Here is a 23,211-nt window from a genome sequence, read left to right on the forward strand (position 1 = left end):
ACGTATTTTCTTTCTTAAACTCAATTTCTCAATGTACTGCTTTGACTACTTTTATTAAAGAAAAACAGCACCATCTTTTGGATTTGGCGAGACAATGCATCATGGATCTAATGCCACAGTCATCGTTTTACTCCACAAATGCGGTACATAAACTTTTTTTTTAACTGTGAAGAAAATTAGATTTAGATTTTTCTAAAGTTTATTGATCAATATACAATCTTTACAATTTATTAAATAACAGAGCAGGATTTTGTCATGTTCTTTTTTTAGCCCCACTTCATGCGCGAGTTCGTCATTTCCGGCCTCTTTGCCGTAAAACCTGAAAGAAGAGAGCAGCCGAAAATGAAGTGCGGCTGGCTTGACTTCGGAAAGAGAAACGACGGTTCACTTGACCGCAGTCCAGAACTGGAGTGTCATTCCCATTCGAGCGTCCCACGCGACTTGTGCTTTAAATAAGCCTTCTCCGCCACCACCACCGGACATCCACTCACACGCCAGCCAGCATGGAGTGAAGCGGTCCCGGCTCAAGCGCGCACAACCTGCCGCCGCGATTTCCCCACCAGAGTGAGAAGCAATAATAAATGATCGAAGATACGATGACCCTGCTGTCCCTTTTAGGTCGTATTATGCGTTATTTTCTGCTCCGGCCGGAAACCCTGTTCCTGCTATGTATCAGCTTGGCCCTATGGAGTTACTTCTTCCACACGGACGAAGTCAAGACCATCGTCAAGTCGAGTCGCGACGCCGTCAAGATGGTCAAGGGGAAGGTGGCCGAGATGATGCAGAACGAGCGGTTCGGAGGTCTGGACGTCCTGGACTCCGAGTTCGCCAAGACGTGGGAGTTGAAGAGCCACAATGTCGCCGTCTACTCCATCCAAGGCCGGCGAGACCACATGGAGGACCGCTACGATGTGCTCGCAGACGTCGTCAACAAGAGCCACCCGTCTATTTTTGGCATTTTTGACGGACACGGCGGAGAGGTGAGTACAGAAATGGGCTGGAATGGGGGGTCTGGGGGGTCTGGGGGTCTCTCTCATGATAGGATTGGACACCACTGCCTGATTAAAATAAAATGAATCATAATAGCACAGTATCCACAACTATTCACAAACATTGTCTATAAATAACCATAATGCAGCTCAGCTGAAAGTCTGGTTAGCAAAATGCTCTTTATTTTATTTATTTTTTAAAGCTAAATCAGCATCTTGCAAACATAAAAAGTAGCAGTATATACACATAAACAAACACTTTTGATATCTTGAAAGAAAGCCCCAGAAATAGCATATACTGCTTTGATTTTGCATTTAGTAATGAAACATAGGACAACAATTCATGCTCACGATTAAACCTAGGGGCAATTTAGCCATGTTTTTGGGATGTTAGAGGAAACCGGAGTACCCAGAGAAAACCCACCCAAACTTAACACACACAGTGAGGACCGACCTTTGACCCCCTTGTTCTGGAGGTTTCAACATCAAGAAAAAAATAAATGTTATAAAAAATATATTTTTTTATGAGCAATTAGATTTTTTTAATTATTTGATTCAAACCTGAATTAATTAGGTGCATATTTGAGTGCTATATGTTCTTCTATAAAAAATTGTGACCTACGATGATTGCAATAAATATGGGTACACTGTGCATATATTCGTGTAGGCCAGTTAGGTTTGTGTTCTTTTTGGAGTTTCTGTGTCACCCCTCTGTTCTTAATATATAGTCAACCCATGTTTGTGTATTTAATTCCCCTTGGTTTGTTTATTTTTTGTTGCGTCCATGTTACGTCAGTGTTATGTGTGTGTGTCCAATCCCTGCCCTACTATGTTTGATTCTCCAGCTTTTGGTTCACCTTTGTATTTTTGGATTCCCTGCTCTTGTTTGCACTTTGTTTTTGGTCTCGTTAATTAAACCTTTTGAGTTACCACCACACTGCCTGTTTTTCCTGCAATTAGGTCTCTCCCCTGTCTACACACCTGCTCCCTTACAATATGTGACAACAACATTGCCTACATTCATCCACATGCTCCTTTTTCCCTCCTAAGAATATGATGTTTATTTTATTTGCACCTTTTGGTTACAACCTTCTATTTTCCTCCTGCAAAAAAAATATGTTGCACCACGTTCAACTAGTATTATTTCTTTAGTACTAAGAACATTAATAAGGGAGGAATAGAGCCTGGCAAATGACATCTGTAGTACTTCAGGGAAAAGAAACATATACAGTTTTACTTGGGTCCCACCCATATGCAAATAAAGGTGGACAAACAATGTTGCATGACATGAAATTTGAATGAATTAAGAAAGTATTTTCTTTCTTTAACACAATTTCTCAATGTACTCTTTTTTTTTCGCCTCCTAAGAATATGAATTTTATTCTATTTGCATCTTTTGGTTACACCACGTTTAACTAGTATTATTTCTTATCACAACTTGATTTTCATTGAAACACTGAAGAGGTTGTGGGTCGAACGCTTCCCATTGAAAGAAGGAAAATTCATCATTTTACCTTCACTTTAAAAGCAAAAGTTTTTATTAAGATTTTGCCAGATACATAACACTTTGATTAACTCACCTTGTCACCCTGTCACTCATGGAGCAGAACGCTTATCGTGTCAGACAGTTATCAGATTATGAGCGTGTAATGATAGTAGAGGTTTGTGACTAACCTACTATAATTATACACTCCATCACAGATAATTAAAAAGTGAAGGTGACAATCCCAAATTGAAAAAAAATAATACCAGTAAAAATAGCAACTCGGAAGCAAATTCACATTTTTGTCTGCATAAAGTGCAAAAAAAAAAATCTCTATGAGTGAACGTATGAAATATAAACACCAGAGTGTCTGTGTAGTTATAGAAATATTTTAGGAAGTCATCTAATGAGCCTTATATTGAACTCCTCAGCAGTCAGCCAAAAAATCCCAACACAGCAACGTGTCCTACTGTTCAAATATTCTTATTCTTAATGATAAATGAGCATTTGAGACCTAAAACACAATGATTCGCTTAATGTGTATCCCATACTTTTATATAAATGTATTATTTGCCACCCAAGGTCACATTGGAATAATTTTTCACCTATGTGAGGGGATTTATCCATTAAATAGACCCTGGGTTTTAGCTGACAGGATAACTTGCATGAAATTTCAGCATGAGCCATTTGTCATGTTCAGGGAGACACTTTTTGTCACTTTGTTTTTAAATGAGAGCAAATGTATTCAGTTGTCTGTTATTCCAAAGTTCTGCCTGTGTATTCTTACATGGAGCTATGACTCTGCTCTCATTGGCTAAAAAGATTTACCAACAATCAATAAATAGGATTTAGGTTACCTGTGCTGAACTACAAATAGACAGGGCACCTTATAATCCAGTGTGCTTTATAAATGGAAAAATAAATAAAATGTGTCATTCATTGAGGGTGCGCCTTATAATGCGGTTCGCCTTATAGTCGTGAAAATACGGTATATTACTATTTTTCATTTTACCCATTGAGACCTGTGTTGTCACTACTATTTCCAAAAAAAACCTTCATTTTATGTCTATTGAAATACGTGTGTATGAGTTTTCATCAAATCAAAAGAAAACAACAACAAAAAGAACTGGCTTCTGCAGGTGTATTAAAATGATTTTTACAATTTACAAACAATGCTATTTGTAGGACTACAAGGTATCTTTCAAGATATTAGAAAATACAAAAAAAATGTAATAAGTGATGCAAATGAGCAATGTTCAATGATGTTTTTAGTGCTTAGCACCAAGTCTGTCCTTATTTTACCTGTATTTTATAAGTCTGAATAGCCATTTTATTTGGAACTTTCTTATTAATTCCTAAACTTGTTAAAATATATGGCACTTTAGGGGGCAATTGAAGCAGCCATGCTGCACAGTTCACCTTCTTTACTACTTCCCAGTAGCCATTTTATTGCCAGTAAGGCTGGTGTTGAATATTAATAAAAATATGTGAATGCTATTGTATGCAACTTTGTTTAGCACCCAAGGTTGGCAGTGTTGCAAGGTTATGTCGTTAAAATACTAAGTTGTTTGCATTCAAACTGTGCGAGACTTCACTTTGGATGGATGAAAGGAAGGTGGCATGGGGCTAAATTCTCTGTTGGTATTACAGGATTAGAAATAGTCTATAAAGGGTGTTTGCTGTATGTGAAGACCAAAGATTGCAGTGCGTGTTTGAGTGTGTAAATATGCACAAGCATGCATGTTTGTCACAAGCAAAAAAAAAAGGTTTTTTGGTCGCCAAAATTATGAGTATCGCCAGTAGTTTAATGTTCAGTGATTTACTTTGATTGCTCAAAGATTCAGTCACGTTCACACTAGTCTTGTTTTGGGTGAAAGTTTGCTTAATTTTGCATTACAATGGTAGTCACACTTCTAACATACAAATGGTCAAAACAGGAGGTTGTTTATAAGTTATTTATAAACAGTTTTTAACCATTTAGTTTACCTAGTTTTTTTGGGAGGTAGCTAAAATGGCTTACGAAAAATGCTGGACAAAATCTATTTTCTAGCAGAAAGTGGTTTTACCTATTCATTTGACACGTTCATAGTTTGACAGAAGAATTTTATATTCTTGGCAATTGTTGTTTTTAATCATTGATATTTGGCAAGTTTTTAAAGAACTCTTCTGTATATTGTGTTACATTTAGAAAATGTGTTTATTTTCACTTGACAGGGACTTTATTAGTATTTCTGACATCAAAATGATTTAAAATTCCAGTTCAATAATCACCACATTTTTCTGTTCCACAAAATAAAATACACGTGGAGTTAATCCCCATCTGTAGCACTTAAGGCAAAGCAAGAATAGTCTCCTCTATAAATCCTGACTTGATTATGTTTATCAAATTTGATTTGGATGGCTCTACTAAATCATGAACAGCATTTGGACCATCAAGCATCCCGAACAATCTTGAAGTTGGACTTTATTCCTGGCTTCTCCAAGAGTAAGACAGAAAACAAGAACATGTCTAATGAGGCCCAGCACATTGTCTCATCTCTACTGTTATCCTCTTGTACCCACTTCATGTCCCTTGTGGTGAAACTTGACTCTTGACAAGGTTTCATCGCACCCGCGATCTTAAACGAAGTGGAAAGTGGAACGCGTGCAAGGAGGTCATGCACCGTTGGAAAGAAAAAAACTAGGAGAGAAGACACAAGAGGCTTGGATGGATCTGAGAAGAAAAAAAAGGAAGACTCTTGCGGCCTTCCATTAATTTGTCCCTGGTGTCGAACCGCAGCAGGCAATGAGAAAAAATGGAAAATAAATGGTCCAATGGCTCAGTGCCATTCAAGCAGTTTAGCCTTGGAGTAAACATCTCTAATCTTCTCTTTTCTGCTGTCAGCATTTTCTATAAAAAGAAACATATTTGCATTCTAACTTTTCCCATTCACTTCTACAACACTGGAAGCAAACATATAAGGTATGCAAGACAATCCTAGTTGGGATTTGTTCTTGCATGTATGACATGGCTTTGCATTTTTGTTTTTTAAACCACCCTTGTGTTTAGATTTGTTTATTGGTAATCTCCCATTGGTCTCCAGATGGAATTGATTTATTGTTTAATAAAGATGGATTAAGGTTTGTTTACAATGCCAATGCTTTCCAAAGGAAAAAATATAGCCATGCAAGAGGATTTCAAATGGGATTTGTGTTACATGGAATGACATTGATTTTATTTTTTATGTTTTTGTTAAGCTTGTGTTTGAATCTGAATGGGTTTACTTAGCCATACTGTATAGGTAGTGACACAAAATAAAGAGAAAGTGACCTGTAATTGCCCTAAAATTAACAGTAAGTAATCTGTAAATGGCCCCCGAAACTGAGAATGTTTTTGTTATTGCTCTAATTTTAATGCCGTTTTGTTCCCAATACAGTCGAAGAGGATTAGATGTCTTGTTAGTGCCTTTAAGTCAACAGACAATTTTAGTTTTTTGGTTCCTTTTTTTAAACAGTGACAATGTATCGATTTTTGGCAAGTTATGACTGGTATGATGGTGTTACTACTAGTGTTAAAATAGTTTAACAAAACTGTGAGACAATTGGAACAGGGCTCAGGATAAGCAGTTACTCATAATTAAGTGACTTGGATTCAAGATCTGCATTTCCCAGTTTTGTATGAATGCAATTAGTCCACATCAAGTCCATACACACACTATCCATTGTTATGCCCATCCCTAATTTTAAATCTTTTGGAACTCTTCTGTCCAGCCTCAGCTGCTTGGTATTGTCACGTCGTTGTTAGTCAAACATTCTTTGTTTGGATGGCAAGCATGCCAATTATTTGGCAAATGTATGTTAAAAATAGAATTTAAAGACATTATTATTATTATTCATAATGCTTGCACTGAAATATTTATTGTCACAGAAATGTCTATAATAGGATGAGGCAGATGCTGAATATCAGCTTCAAATTTAATCAGGTTTGTAATCAACTGGGATTCTACGTCTAATCACTTGGTTTTAAAGGAGTTTATCAACAGCAATTCTTTAAGAAAAAGATTGCTCTCTCGGTCAAGTCAATATATGTTAGCCTAATTCTCGGTGTAAGCTTCCACAATTAGTCGCTTGTTTTGTGCATGCAAATGGGGGAAACAAATAAGTCAGTTGTGCGCTTCCCATCTTGGCAGAGGCAGTAGGCTGGAGAAAAATGATGGATTAGATTAGTGATAAGTGCCAGCTGTTTAGCCTTAGCTACGTTGATGTCAATGTGTGTGTTGACCGAGATAGTGAGGGACAGGACGTCTGTTGAGTTTATGGTTAACCAGATCTTCCTGTTCTTTCCCTGACACCATGCATGAAACAGGTACATCTCAATGACTAATAATTCATCTGTTCGTTATCTACACTAATCAAGAAGATGGAAATCTAACGTTTTTTGGAATTGTTCATCTCTTCAAACAAAGATTCCAACTGTTTGAACTGGTCTGGTATTCACATGTGCTGCTGTGCCTTGCACGCCTCCACTGATTTGAAAAGAAGGAATGCAGCCAGTTCAAATGTTTGATATTGGCACATGGTTTCTATTCGCTGTGGAACTCTTGAGCAAAGCAAACTTTGAATATAACCAGCAGCTGGGAGACCTGGCGCCAATACTGTGAAGCTTATACACTGCTCACAGCATACCAAAGGGGGCATTGGATTGTCTGAATGTCATTCAATTTTGATTACCATTCGTAGAACAAATCTCCACCCTAAATTCACTCCATCTAATTTTACCTTTTTAAACAGTCCGCTGGATTTATATTTTGAGGGTGCTTCACCCAGAGTGACTATCTGGCAAGAAGGTGCAAAAATGACAGACTCAAGTTGAAGAGGGAATCGGTGCATGTGCAACCAGAAAATCACAGAGCAACATGCCTTCATTTTTGGGCACACGGGTGAAAAACAGCATCAATAAATACCCACAATAATATTCTTACTAGGCTGACTGTCATGTTTTCCATCAAGGGTTCAAGACAAGAATACATTCACCCCAAATACTGATTCTTCAGAGAGTTTCACTGAAGCAATCTGCTGTTTACGTATTAAAAGAAAACTCTTCTGAGCCTTTAAGCAGTAAACAAATGAGATTGAATGATTAAAAATGCAGATTGAGGGTTATTTGTAACCAGATTGAAGATTTGAACAATCTTCATGGTAATAAATAAACATAATCTTCCAATGGGATTAAAAATCGATTGCCAACTGGGAAAGCTCGACGTTTTTATTGAAGTCGGTAATGATGTCAACAGTAGTTCAAGGCCACGGCAAACAGGGTGAAAATGTCCCAGTCAGAAACAGACCATCGCTTGTTGTAAGGTTTATTGTTCGAGGGCTGCAGGCCTCATTTAGAAAATGAAACATGGGACGCTGACACATTCCAATCCTGATGACATCAACAATCTTTTCATCTTATTGTGTTCAGAGTTTTTGCGCGAGAACCGAATATTTCTAATACAATAATGTTGTGCGCAGAGCAAGGACTGTTAAAAATTGTAGACTTTAGCTCTTTAAAATTGAATTTTACCCACATCGTAAACAACAGTGGTTCTCATCCAGTCGTATATTGCAATAGTCCAAAATATATCATGTAGCATGAACATTGGTTCATACTTTTGAAAGAAAAAAATGTTCGAGTTCTCATACTTATGCATGAGTAAATTGTGGATCATTATTTTTTGTGATTGAATATTCTTTGTAAATTGGCACTTTTCAACTGTATGGTAAGCAGATACGCGTAGTCGTTAATTGATTAGTGTGCAGTTTTTGCATTTGATTATAACATCTGAAGGCTCTAAGGATCATGGCTGGCATCTTGAGACCGAGGCTAAAAGAGTCCAAGTGGAAAGAGGACATACTAGATTTACTCTAATCCCACTGGGGAGGTTGGAACTATCCATGAACTGCATGGCTCCACTTCCTTTTCTACCTTACGGCTCATCTTGTTTATTTCCACGAATTTCTTCCCTGTTGGAATTGACACTATTTTTAGTGTGACTTCTCCTCTGTGGTGTGTGTGTGTGTTTACACATCCAGACCCTGTTTGTGTTTGCAAACCAGGGACGTGTGCTGCCCTTTCCAGAGTTTATTTAATGAGCTTATCCGGTAGCCCGGCTGGCAACTCAGTTTACAGCTGCTGGCTAGGAAATGGTGCTAGGTAAGAAGAAGACTTTATTGATCCTTCACTGTGGAAATGTATAGCTTTTACTGCAGCAAATTTTATATATATATAAATATATAAATATATATATATAAATAAATATATATATATATATATATATATATATATATATATATATATGTGCATATATATATATGTATATTTATATATATGTGTATGTATGTATATATGTATATATGTGTATGTATATGTGCATATATATATGTATATGTTGTATATGTAGTGTATGTATATCTATATATATATCTATATCTCTCTCTATATATATATATATCTATATCTATATATATATATGTATATATATATATGTATGTATGTGTATATATATATATATATGTATATATATGTATATGTGTATGTATATGAACATGTAAAACATTATGCAAAAAACCTTACACATTGTTACTGATGGCAACATGTGTGCCGATTGATGCAATGTAACAATATGTAAGGTGTATTGCATAGTGTTACATGTTCAGAAAATATGACTCCTAAGAGACACATGTTTTTATGTGCTGCAATTGAAATTGGCTTCTTGTTATGGGCACGAATGGTCTGCGGTTTTTCTCCTTCCTACACCTGAGGCATCAAAAGTCTGGCACTTAATGAGCTGCTCAGGGACTCTCAAGTGTACACCTCAATGACAGAGTGCATTTGGGAGCCCAGGTCAGAGCGTTCTTTGTCATATGGTTACATCAATTACTCTTTCTGTCAACACTGTAGCTCACCATGATATAAACGATGCAGAGGCCATCAAAGCTTATCTTATCTCGCATCTCAACCTCTTCAATAGGTAGATGTGAGTAAAATGACATTTGAATACTATTTGCAGTGTATTGTCTTTTGCAATAAAAATAAATTTAAAGTAAAACTTGCAATATTTGTACAAACAAAGATGATTATAACATCTTACTTGCTTGCCCTGCCCATACAATAAAATCATCAGAAATAATGGGTAAGATCACCAGGTATTATGTCAGACAGCTCCTCTCCTTGGGATATTAAAAATAGGGCCAGTTGAGAAACACTAATCCAAATTTCATTAAGCCAAAATATTATTTATGCGAGGTCAGCTTCAGGCTTCTGAATAGATAATGTAACATGCAGGCAAGGTTTAAAACTTCTGTTTCGAAAAGGAGAACAGTGTGGTGGTAAGTCATTTAGTTGTCATGGATAAATTCATGTAGGGCAATGCTTTGCTCCGAAAGATTCTCTGGACTTGCATAATAGAACTTTGTGAAAGGCAATAGAGTCAAAACTTGCATGAAGGAGTTTAGAAAATGCATCTGAAGAGTTGACAATTGTAAGACTGAAGGGCAGATTGGTTAAATTGTCTATAGTGGTGTAGCTTGGCCTTTTATTCTGCTGTTTTTCTCAAAAGACTGCCAGACTCAAAGCCAATGCACCAACGCTTTCCTCCCACCCCCCAAACAAACATGACATGCTTTTACACCCTTTGCTCTTTCAAACGTTTCCCTCTCTCCCATGGTTGTCTCTGTGGACCCCACACCACATAAACTGTCGTCCTTCTTCCCCTTTTTCTTCTAATAGTTCTTTTACAACAACATTTTCAACTTTCCACATATATTCCATTCTCAGATAGCAGACTGAGCCAAAAGCTATACTATTGCAAGATTGACGGAATGTAGATAGTGTAGTCAAATTTACAGTTTCCACTGTCTGCCCTGGTAATCTTCTTCCTCCTTCGCTTTTTCTGTCCCTGATTAACTCTGCCCGCTGAGACATCTTATCTCTCTCTGCAGTCTTCCTGATGTCCTTATCACTGCCTTGAAATATTAGTCTTCTCCTATCCCTATCTCTATAGCGCCAAATGCAACCAAAAGTCATCCAGGGATCACATTCATTTAGAGGTGGAATTGCATAATTATGTTCTTTGGACTGTCATAGAGACTGGATGGACACAGCGGTTGGAAATTCTGCACCTTTGAAATTGGGTGAATGCAGTCAATGTATCACAGTCTTTTAAATTCAAATGTATTGTTCTTAAACACCCTAGAGCAGGGGTGTCAGACTCTGGTTGGTTCGCGGGCCGCGTTAACGTCAACTCGATTTCATGTGTGCCGGACCATTTTAGATATAATATTTAGATTTTTTTTATATAAATGGATTAAAAGAACTGGATTAAAATCCCTGAATATTCAGTTTTTTATAGAACTAAAACAATGTTTATTTTAGCTTTTTTAAATATATTTTTAGATTTTACAAAATGATTTTTGAACTAAAAACACAGAAAAAATGGATTAAAAAATTACAATTATTGATTTAAAAGGGGGGAAATCAGGACATTTAATATACATCTATACTCTTCATTTTGATTTGATCCTAAAACAGAAAGTCGGCACTCATGATACTTTCCCGGGCCACACAAAATTGTGCGGCGGGCCAGATTTGGAGATTTTTTTTTGCATGACCACAATCTCAACTCAAAACGCTCTTCTCATCTTTCCCTGTTAAAAGTTTGAAGAATTATTCCGATCTGACCTTTTTTTCCTATTGTATTGGAATAAGTCAATGTCCCCCTTTTGTTGGGGATCTGTAGTTGAGGACAAGGAATTATTTGCCTTTGTTTGGATTCTTGCCTTGTTCTGTTTTAGAGATTTTCAAAGAAGAAACGGTGAACCTGAATTGATTTGTGCTTCTTCAACGGATCCTTTTTTCCCCTTGGACATTGGCCCCTTATTGTCCCATGCAGTCAGTGGATTGCCTTTTCTCAGGCAAACTGTATTGTTGGATTTCACACAAAATTCATCACTGTCTCTGCATTTCACACAAACTGAAAGTATTTACCTTGTCAGCTCACTTGCCCCGCTTCCTGATTTTTTTTCTTCCTAGTATAGTCCCGACACACATTAAGAATTACCGATCCACTGCCATTGATGGTGATAGATGTTCAATACATTTACGTGATCATTCACAGAGGCCATTATTGTACTAGGAAAAAACATGATCGAGGGAAATTTTGAATTCAGATCTTTGTGTATGATAAAACTGTTTTGGAAAGTGTAAGGCTGCATATTTCCAACAAGTTTATTTTTTTAAGATGACACAAACAAAACAATGCGTGTCTTTTCTGGAATGCACCTGTTGATTTACTAAGGTCATATAATCTGTTGCATTACATCAAGATTTTGTTTGGAAGGCTTTTGTTCCATTCTATGACAAACAAACAATTAGTACAAAGAGCCATTCAGTTGGGAATAAAGGTGATGAACAAAGTAGTTCAGTTCCTTGGAGTGACAGTAAGAAAAAGGAAGAAATTGCTGTTGTCTTGTTCTCAATGGACACAAGTTGAACTGCAACTGTTTTTTTCCTGGTATTACAAGGAAACCGTAAGAACAGTAAGCGGGTTCTTGATCTGTTCCCTTTGCTTCTGTGTTTTAAATCTCATATGCAAAGTTACTGTGTTGTTAATGTATAAAGTTTACATTTTGAAGCACACCCAAAGACTTAAATAAAATTTATTTTTGGGGTGTACTTTCTGATAAAGTCTAAGAAAGGAAAAAAGGTCAAATACAACAGCACATTATAGCCATAGTTATGTTAGTTTCCAAGTGCATAGTCGTTTTCGATGAAAGAGTTGTGTCAGGAAAACCAGCTGTATGGAGATCCGAGTGGCCATGGTAGGATGGACACAGGAAGGAGGGAACGGCGTCCAGGAAGCTGTCGAGACAGAATAGCAAAGCGACACTTGGCAGCATGGTGTGGCAGTGTGCCTTGTTGTATGGTGAAGGACAAGGTTGTGTCTGTTTTCAAAGTACCAGATACTTTATTTCCCCCTCTGTACCTCGTTGCGCTGCAACTAATTGCAGTCCGTAGGCTTGGTCCCAGGAAAACGTCAACAGAAACATTTTTTTTCCATTTTCTCTTTGTAATGCATACAATCCAGAGACATTGACTTCCCGTACTATCTTGCTGTTTGCCCTAGGCATCCACGCTAGGCATTCATAACTCAACACCGAGTGTGGTCGCCTGTCCAAAGCTTATTGAATTTCAGTGCGCAACCAATGAAAATTTGACCAGCCTAAAGTCAGACAAGGCGTATACATGGCGTTGGTTCATCCGGTACTCGGACGTTTCGTCGAAAGACGTTTGGTCGACCGGACGTTTGGTAGAACGGATGTTTGGGCAGAACGGACGTTTGGTCGCCGGGTTGTTACTGTTGAAACCAGCTCTCCAAAACGTCCGGGGACCAAACGTCTTTCGACGAAACGTCCGGTCACGGGTTCATCCGATGGTGTATCGAAGATTTACGTGGAAGCGAAACGCTTTACGTGTCCTCACAGACACCATTATATAACAATCACATCACCCTCACGAATCGACCAGACTGTGTGCATGTAAATGAGCTGAGAACTGTGAATGTTAACATGCAGGTTCATTTTGACAGTGTTCATCCTCTTATCGAGGCGAGATTCACATGTGAAAAGAGGGCACATTTTCATCTAAATGGAGGAGGTGGAAGTGCTTTTGATGATGTGCCGCGCTGTTGCATGATATTTTAAGCAAAGCTGATGCTTTCTATGTGAGTGAGTGATACGTTATCACAGCAGGGGTGTGCATTTTGCTCAAGGCAAATGCAGATTGATATTTCACATCGCAGGAGTGTTAGAGGAGTGAGCAAAGAGCACAAACACATATTCACGGGGGCGAGAGCTGCAGCGTGGAGGCAATGAGCCGGATTTATAACGCTGAAGATGTTGGAGAGCGCGGGGATGACGAATGCTTCTGGATAGAACTTTGAATGGTGTCATCAGCCGTACCTTGATAGCTTCCTGCCCACGCAACACACAAAGAAAGGCTCTTATTGTCTACTCTTAATATGGACAACAGAAATCAGGATTATTGGAAAAATGAAGCTTTGTCCTGTTTAATATTTTTTGTCACATATTCTGTTTTGGAAGCCACAAGAATTTGTGATAGAATGAATAGCCTGAGTGAAATCTGGTGTGTTTGTCATTAGTAATGTCACCAGTACATGGGTATATTTAATGGGGTTTTTTACTTGGAATGTAGAGGGATCGAAAATACTTCTATCTGTGCATGGCAGCAGAAAGTTGAAAAAACACAATTTCAATTTACTGATGTGTACTAGAGAAGAAAACATATAAATGTATATATAAAAATATAATATTTCCAACAAGTGGTTGACCTTAATGCAGGCAGACTTTTGATCAATACCAGACTATTTTAGACAATCTTTAATTTCTTTCATTTAAAATGAGTTTTTATTTGTCATCAGAGATGTAACATATTTGCATACTTAAACACTTAGAGCAGGGGTGTCAGACTCGGGTTGGTTCGCAGGCCGCTTTAATGTCAACTTGATTTCACGTGGGCGGGACCATTTTAGATATAATATTTAGATATATTTTTTTAATAAATGGATTAAAAGAACTGGATTAAAAGCCCTTAATATTCAGTTTTTAATAGATCTAAAACAATGTTTATTTTAGCTTTTTTAAATATATTTTTAGATTTTACAAAATCATTTTTGAACTAAAAACACAGAAAAAATGACTAAAAATTACAGTTATTGATTTAAAAGGGGGAAAATCAGGACATTTAATATACATCTATACTATTCATTTTAATTTGATCCTAAAACAGAAAGTCGGCACTCATGATTTACTTTCCCGGGCCACACAAAATGATGCGGCGGGCCAGATTTGGCCCCCGGGCCTCCACTTTGACACATGTGACTTAGAGCAACCGTCATGTCACATGAAAGTGATTTGTGTTGTCTGTTCCTTTTAACTAATTACACAATGCTTAAATCACATCACACATCAAGCCTTTATTGTCTTCATACACAGCTGCGATATATTATTTTATATACTAGGTATGTTCATTTAAGTAGTAGTATCCATCGCTTAATTCTTGCATGAAAGCATTTTGCAAGCCATTTGCTATTGGCCAAATGAGGTTTGGCTGAAGCCTTTCTGTTCAATGACACAATCTGATAACAGAGGGCTCATTTCCGTTTTGCGGGTGACAGTAAGTCAGTTGCATAAATCAGTTGACTGAAGTTTGACGTTTTAACACAGCTTGGGGCCGTTTGGAAGAAGTCAAGACTGAGTGTTTTGTGTGAAAGCTTTCTAAGTGGGTATTAAAATGGTATTTCAGGCAAATAGTGCCATTAATCTAGCAGGAAATCCTTAATTCGGATGATCCGACCGTGAAATGATTGATAAGGGTCTTCGAATCCTATCTGGAAAGAGACGGAAATGCATTGCCTCTCCACCGTATGTTTAAAATACATACAGGTTATTAGAGTCTAATGAGCTGTGTCAGGACGCAACACTTGAGCGTACTGGAGGTGCACGTGGAATTTAAACAGTCGGAATGCATACATATTCTGCGTGATAATGATACTAGGGATCTAATTATGAAGCATGGAGGCGCAATTTTAGTTTGCACTCTGATGAGTAAATGAATATTCAAGCAATTTTCTGTCATACCCAGATTGCAGGAATCCAAATATGTCTTTAGATGCAAAATATGTGTGCCTGATAAAAGTATTTGTAAAAAGTAATTTGGAAGCCATAACATGAGTCTATTTATATTTTATGTATTATATATTTATAAATGAGACTTGGCATCCACATATGTGGACATCACTTGTTTGTACCAAATCTTAATATTTAAATTAACAAAAATAGTCATTGGCCCTATAAAGCGTCACTTGGAACATTCACTTTTTATATGAAGTATATTTATTTAAATATTGGCTGCAAACATTTGCCGCTATCCCTAAAATGTCAACTTCATTCAATTGCATGGCTGTTGCAATAAAATGAGAGGCTGACAAGTCCAGGAAAAAATAAATCTTGGTATACCAAGATGAGACGTAACTCAGAGCTTTCAAAGAAAAAAAACATCTGTTCATAAAAGAATGTCCGCTAACATAAATCTCAGATTTTTTTTGTGTAAACAGGGTCAAAACAAAACAACATAATGGTAATACCAGCAACACTGACAACAGCTCATTGCTTCACAAATTGCATTTCAGTCTCCCTTACTTCTTTTTATCCTTAACTGAGGTTCCTTCGTTCTCAACATACACATCATACAACGGATGGATAGTTTAGAAATCCATTGAATGGTACGGTTAATTTTGGAATAAGTATTGCTCAAAAGCCAAAGTGAAACAACATTAAGTTAATTTGTTGTGTAATTTTTATTATGAGTCCCTTTTCACGTATTTTGTGAGATGGTGGTTGGCTATAAAGCAATAATATTACCACATTTTAATGCCAACTTTTAGCTGCCCTTAGCACAAGGATGTCGTATTTATATCTATGGAGTGTGCAGGAGTGGGCTGTAAAAAAATAGTCATCTGTTCGTTTAGGAAAATTGCCAATGTGCAATAATTGAGTTGAGTCTGTGAGACGCTAGAGACTGATTAAACTCTGTTCTGGGTTGGCACCATGTATTGGCTGCAATAGACTTCCAGACAATTTGAACTGGGCAGGTTCGCAATGAATATTCACTTATATTTGATAACGCAATATTATTTTTTGTCGAATTAAGAAGGGTAATTTTAAAATTTAGATGAGAGCCATATGGTTGCAGGGCTATTCAAGTCAACCGGCCATTCTCGAGAAACTAGACATAACTCAATCCAATTCTGCACTGGATACACTGATGTATTTTTTTTCTTGAAGGTGAGGCTATTGTTAGCTATGCATTACCCACATGGCCTTCCCCCATAGACCGTTATGGTTTAATCTGAGTTTTCACCTCCTGTAATGGGCCCGCTGTCACAGGAAGGACACATAATTGAGGTCTTACTTCTAACTTGTGTCTATTGGAAGGAGGAGACTTATGGCTGTACAATGGCTGGGTGCTCCTCTCTAATACTACCTTTCAATGTATGAGAAATGACCATTTTACCTTTGATTGCAGTTCACTGCTGAACGAGCCAGTAACTTGTTATTTGTGCTCTACCAGCATCTGTTCAAGTGAACATAGAACGCAACTTGCTCTTATCATCCTGGTCACACACCTCCCATTCTTTTAAACTCAGCTAGTGTTGTTCGGCCAACAGATGGCCGTCCAAGCCTTGAGACCTGCAACTTTTAATGGGATTCTACTCACCTTTACAGCTCAGATCTACTTTTATAGGTCTGTCTTTTAGTTCAGACAGAACTAGCCACGTGTGAGAAATGTACTCCATCACCTTGATACTGTCATATTCACTGCCCAATAATGGCTGAAATACTGTTTATGACTTGACTTTTTCTCTTGTCTTTGAAAAGTTTGCAAGCGAAGACTCTACATTTGTCCATGCTTTAAGACCATTGCCTTTGGAGTTCAATCGAAATCAAATAGTATGGACATTGGGAGTGGTAATTGCTTTTTTGCCACTTCCATTTCTTGGAATTTTGCTTCATCAAGATTCTCAACCTTTTAGTGTTGTGGTTTTACTCCTTTCTTGAAAGTTCTTGAAATACTTAATATATAGATCTGCACATTTGTCAATCAGTTGAATATTAAAAAAAAAACAGTGGCATTCATGTGTTTAAGCATTCACAACACACACTTTGCACAAAGTGACAGGTGCTGGGGTCCTTGCCCCAAGCATGTAGGAATATTTAACTAACTAAACAACAGCATTACATGCCGGCATAGAAGTTGTCCTTGCAGTCATCCCTACCCTTATGACTTTCCTACGTCACAGTTATACATAAATGATAATCTAATCTAATGTAATATGATTAGCCAAGAAATGGAAAACTATATCAATCCGAGTAGTCAGAGTGAAATGTAATGAAAAGCCGGAATTTACACCTCTTGCCTAGTTGTTGCAATATCCTGGTTGCCTTTATTACGGCACTGAAGTGAATTGGGTACAAGCAACACTATTCATTTGCATGTGCAATATGATGAAGTCAAAAATATGTAGACCTTGTTAAAAGTTGCACTGTGTGAATATTCTTCTTCTATGTTTATCTTTTGCTTATGTATTCAGTTGGCACCCTATTTGAAGAGTACAGTAGCACAACTGTTGCTGCATATCCCTGTAGCCCCCTCCTCTCTAATGCCCATTTGTGTTATGTTTGTTATGGGTTCTCTGAAATGTAATGTTTGGGTAAGCAAAATAGTTTTAGGGATGCCAGAATGAGATTTGTGTGTGTGCACAAGTGTGGATGTTTGCAAGGCCAGACAAAAATTTCCGTTCTGGTTTAATGCAAGGGGAGTCAATCAGAATGATGTGGCAGCACATGGGGAAGAAATATTTTAACTTCCAGTGTTTAAATAAATATATACATAAATAAAATGTTCTTGCCAGTTTACAGTTCTCTTCATATTGTACACGTACCCACATGCAACTAATAGGCTTTCTTGAAATGGTCTTGATACCAGGTCTTTTGAAGGAAGCTTAATTTTTGTACCGTGTAGTCATGTGAGAGTTATGACCCACTGCCACAATTCCGAAATGCCACTGAGCATTACAGCTTCAGTATTTACTCCCATAATTGTTTTCTTTTTCTCACTGCACTGCCTGTTATTGCCTCTTTTACTCATTGCCTATTTGCATTCATTCATTCAGACTGTTGCCAAATGCAAAAGCATCTCGGCACCAACCCTTAATCTGAGCCATGTGTCCAAATATTGAGTTCTCCTCTTTTTATTATGCTATCCTCATTTCACCCTCCTTTTTTCCCACTTCAATTTTAATTAAACGGAGGATCTTGCCACTGGACTCAGACCCAAACTCACTTTGTATATCTGCTTGGGCAAAGGCTATGTGATTTATTGTACAGTGAAGAGTGGTTAATGCTAGGACTGAGAGTCTTTGTGAGCAGTGTTTAATTCAAGTTGACAGCGCCCATCATTTAAACGGCTCGGTAATTGTCTTTGTGTGACACACCTCAATGGTGGAATTCCTGTTCTATTTGTGACTTCTGACCTCACTTTATTACAATTATTTCTTGTGTGAAATCGGCAGGATGAATCCACTTGTAGAGACGATAAGGGAGGAAAATACTGAAATGTTTTTCAGAGGAGGAAGATAGCTGGGAAACAAACAGGAAGGGACACTGAGAGTTCAATGGAGATACTCAAAAGCGTGACGCAAACTTTAATGTTTTTTCGATGGGAGTGCAAAAAGGAAAGGCGGAGGGGTGGGAACCCAGACGGCAAATTGCCACAAATATAATTTGAAATGCGATTCAAAAGTGGAGTTGAGTGTGTTTCTGATAAAGGAAAAACAGAATTATCCAAATCATTGAAAGCAATGTTCTACTGTGTAATGAGAAATAGAGGGAAGGATGGTTCAGGAGAAATGAAGGGGTCAAGAAACGGCTCAACGATTTGACCATCTGAAACGTGGTCTTCATTTAATCTCTATAATCTAACCTCAAATCATAGAAATTGAGACGTTGGTATGTGCATTTGTGCAGAGTCTTCTCATATTTAAAGAGCAAATGAAATACAATCTTATTTTTTATTCATGTCTGTGGTGTATTATCTGATATCTCGCTTGGAACCACTTGAACCTTATGACCTTGGCCGGGCATGCTTGTTTTTCTGATTCCGAGCTGAGTCAGTGGAAGAGAAAGACAGCATTATTTTCCTCGAAACAGGACCAAAATTGTGTCCAAAGTACACCGAGTTCTCACTAAGGGATTCACTGAGGAAGCTCTGTCTGCTATCTTAAAGTAGAAATTCTTAGTTTATTGATACCATTAGACTAGAATAGATTATCATTTTGGAGGTTCCGCTGTATAGTTGTATTATATGCAGAAAACATCTGTCTCATAATTTAACAAGACATGGAAATCCTAAATGCTGGTGACTGCCACAGTGCTACCCCATTATGAGCAATGACACCCTTAAAAATGCTGCATTTACATCATATTTTTATGCACTGCCAGGGCCTAAATATCATCTGGTAAGAGACTTTAAAAATATTTTCATGGAGCTCATTTTCTTTCTCTTGGCTATTTGTTATCAGGCTGCCGCTGACTACGCAAAGGCTCACCTGCCGGAGGCGCTCCGCCAGCAGCTGCTGAACTATGAACGTGACCGAGAGCGGGATAGGGAAAAGGATAAAGAGAAAGATGAGAAAAAGGACAGCTTGTCCTACCCGTCAATCCTGGCGCAGCAGATCCTGACGATAGATCGAGAAATGTTGGACAAGCTATCCGCCACGTACGATGAAGCAGGTGTGTTTTTATGCTTGATCCACTACTATTACACTTTGAAAACTCCTCAGTAAATGAAGGTACTCACATAATCTACATTCATTAACTCCAAATTCAGACACACTTAAAAACATATTTTCATTTGAGTTGTGTAGATTTATGGTCACGCTCATAACTGGAAGTTATTTCTATTAATCATAAAACTCATGCATTTGAACATACTTTTTGTAGTGTTGTATTTTCACACTTTTTTTCATTGTGTATTCATTGGCTGGTGCGACATATAGTCCAAAAAATACAGTATCCAGTGTACTACAAATTTTGTTCCTTCCAGGGTGTGTCCCAGTATACACATTGTGTGGCTACATAACACATCAACAATGATCTTACCACTGCTGTTATAGTTTTTGGTTGTATCTTCAAGCCTCCTCTACTGTATTTCACACGCATCCTTTTTCAGTCATCTATTGTTGAACAGTGACCGTCAGCAGCCCCCCCGGGCCTTGCTTATTCAGCTGTTTAAATACAAGACAATCTTTGCAAGGCTTGTAGTAATTATCTCTGGAGGAGCACAAGGCAGCAGTGGGGGCGTGTGATGGATGTAGAGAGGTAAGAGAGGGTCAGAGCAGGGGACATGTGGACGTTTCAGCTGCTTTAAAGCGATGCAGCAGGGAGACTGACGTGAAGTCAGAGGAAATTGTTTATTGGCTGAGGACACACTGTGATGAAATACCACCTTGTGCTATTATGGGTAGAAAGAGAATATGAGGACAATAGAAATACAAAAATAATCTAAAGAATTTAACTGTTCCGAAAAGTATTTATGTACTCTTCAGCTGATTGGAAAATGTCTGTCTTTCAGATGGTCCAAAATTTATCACCTAATAGAAAATGTTTGAAAAAGCTTCATTTTGGTCAGTCCGAATGTCCCTAAAAACTTTGACTTTCTCGCAAAACTAAAGAATTTTCAGTTAATCCAAAGTCGATGACTGCTCAGATTGTCCATTAAAACTTGGCACTTTTTAGTTTTTCCCAAAAGTAGTAACTAAAAACTATTGAGTCCATCCAAAGGCCTCCAAAAATACTCCTGTTAAACCATGAAGCATTTAAAATCAACCTAGCTAATTTATTCTACTTCTTAATTATGGCTTTCATTCTGAAGCCAAACTTATAATTATTTTTTTATGATAATGAAACCAATTTACACATACTACATTTGCCCGGGAGCATCTGTTTTATATTCCAGGTTAGAATCAATATCATTGACACGATTCAATAGTCAGTAATATGATAAAGAATTGCAGCCTTCTTGAATGGACCATAAACTTAATTTTTATGATGTTCGCTTGAATTTCTTTCTCATCCACCAGAACACAGTGCCGCATTCCGCAGTATAATGCTTCCATAGCCCTTGTGCTTTGCTGTATCGATTGCAGCTTTTATTGGCCCCTGTTCTTCCGTGCCATCGTCTGTATTGTTGTAAAATCCTTTCTTGTATTCATTGATGCAGTGAAATGTTTCGTCTCAGAGCAGAGAGGTTTGAATTACACTTTAATGAAATCTTATACCTCTAAAACAAGCCTTGTTTCAGAGAGCATGATTGAATGAAATCCAACTTACCACCATTGAACAGTCAGTTTTTAGCAGTGGCGTGCCGTTAGGGCCTTCAAGGCCTTCTCTGCTGGCCTAAGAAATATCTGAATCTAATATTATATTTTGTCCATCAATACTTATTAAATAATTCCAAATGGTCTGTTAGCTTCCTTTCATTGCTTTTCCCCCTGGTTGCACTGCTTCCAGATGTGTGTTTTCATATTGAAGCATTTAACCAATTACATTTCAGCCATTATTTGTTGCCAGGGTCAGAAATCTGCCTCAAGGCCTTCACAATCAGTTCTGCAGGCACGGACCGCCACTGGTTTTTAGTCATATGGATGAATTTCTCATCACACTTTATCCATTTTTTTCTTCCACTGCATACACCGCGGCAAAAGTATAAATTAAAACGTTTTTTCTGACCAACTAAAACAAAAAAATTGCAATAGACAATATGAAATGCAATGTTATGCACATGAATGATTCCGCATCAGCCATTTATTTACAGTAATCTTCCACCACAGTGATAATGTTAACATCCTGTAATTAGTAGATATGAAGTAAAAGACAAAAGTAGGAAAACAACTAACAAGCATTCATCTTCCCTCTGACCTAGACAAGCCAGAAAAAAATGACGACGCTAAATGAAATAATTGACTTAAATCAGGGCGAAAGGGTAAGATTTCAAATCGGATTACACGTTTGAACAATGTCTACAGTGAACACTAACTTGATTTTCAACATGTGACTCCCATGTCAGCAGTTTATCCTCCAGCTCATTGAATCCAGCTGTGCTCGAGGGATAAAGAAAGCTCATGACACGTTGGTTGTTAAAGAAGCCCATTAAACCCTCCAGCTGCGGAAAAAAGCAGCTCCAATACGGTAGCAACAATACTTTTTTTAGCCACTTACCCACCGGTGACCTCTTTATCCTCTTGTATGCAGGTCGTTTGCTTCTTCTGTACTCTACCCAGTATCTGTTTACTCATCTATGCTGCTCTAGCAAGAAAAGCCACTTCCTGATCCCTCTGTCTTTTTGTGTTTTGATGCTTTGCCACCTTTTACCAGCACAAAAAAGCTTTAGTCCAGAGCTATTTTGTCCAGACAAGTAGAAACACCAGCTCAGAGTGAACTTTGCAAAAGTGGTTGCTAGTTTAGGCTTTCATTTAATACAGTCTCGCATTTTGGAAGGTAGGAGGGCAACTACTGATCAAGTCATTGTTTGTCATTCTTCCACTTGTGTGTAATTCAAAGCTCTCTCTTCTTTATTGCAATCAGAGAACCGTGAATTAAGTCAGCAGGGGTGCAAGTGAGAGAGGAATGTTCGCAGTCGAACTTGCATTCCCTGAAATATCTGATTCATCTCCAGGCTCAGTCCCCTTGTTGTTTATCAGCAAACACAAGAAGCAGAGATACGACTGATGTGACTTTAATGCGAAAGCGGTCACCTTGATGTAGTGTGGTAGTTGTGTACTCCTGACCTTGATGCACCAACATGAACTCTATCACATGACACAGGTTTGGAAACATAGCACAATTGGTGCATGATGTCTGCAATGAAAAGTTAAAGGTGAAAGCAATGTTATAGTGAGCAGGTGGTTGCGTGCTATTCGTCTTTACATCAACTTGTTTCTGTCTTTCCACATGAACAACTTACACACAGAGTATAATGGGAAGGTAGAATCTTGGTCTTTTAAAAATGTATTCACATGAATTAACTGAAACATGTCCAGGTAGGTACATAGTTGGTAGTCCCCTGTCTTTTTGGAG

General features: G+C 37.8%; 1 protein-coding gene across 1 annotated transcript in view; it reads left to right on the top strand.

The window, feature by feature from the left end:
* The first annotated feature begins 295 nt into the window (after positions 1–295).
* Positions 296–23,211, top strand: part of ppm1lb (protein phosphatase, Mg2+/Mn2+ dependent, 1Lb) — a 29,193-nt gene continuing 6,277 nt past the window's right edge. Inside the window, exons 1-2 of the mRNA XM_077611036.1 lie at positions 296–980; positions 19,656–19,866. Of these exons, the coding sequence (XP_077467162.1) occupies positions 582–980; positions 19,656–19,866 (610 nt within the window). The 5' untranslated portion in view covers positions 296–581. The remainder of the gene's footprint in view (positions 981–19,655; positions 19,867–23,211) is intronic.

The sequence above is a fragment of the Stigmatopora argus genome, chromosome 10 (assembly GCF_051989625.1).
Source record: "Stigmatopora argus isolate UIUO_Sarg chromosome 10, RoL_Sarg_1.0, whole genome shotgun sequence".
Classification (NCBI taxonomy): domain Eukaryota; kingdom Metazoa; phylum Chordata; class Actinopteri; order Syngnathiformes; family Syngnathidae; genus Stigmatopora; species Stigmatopora argus.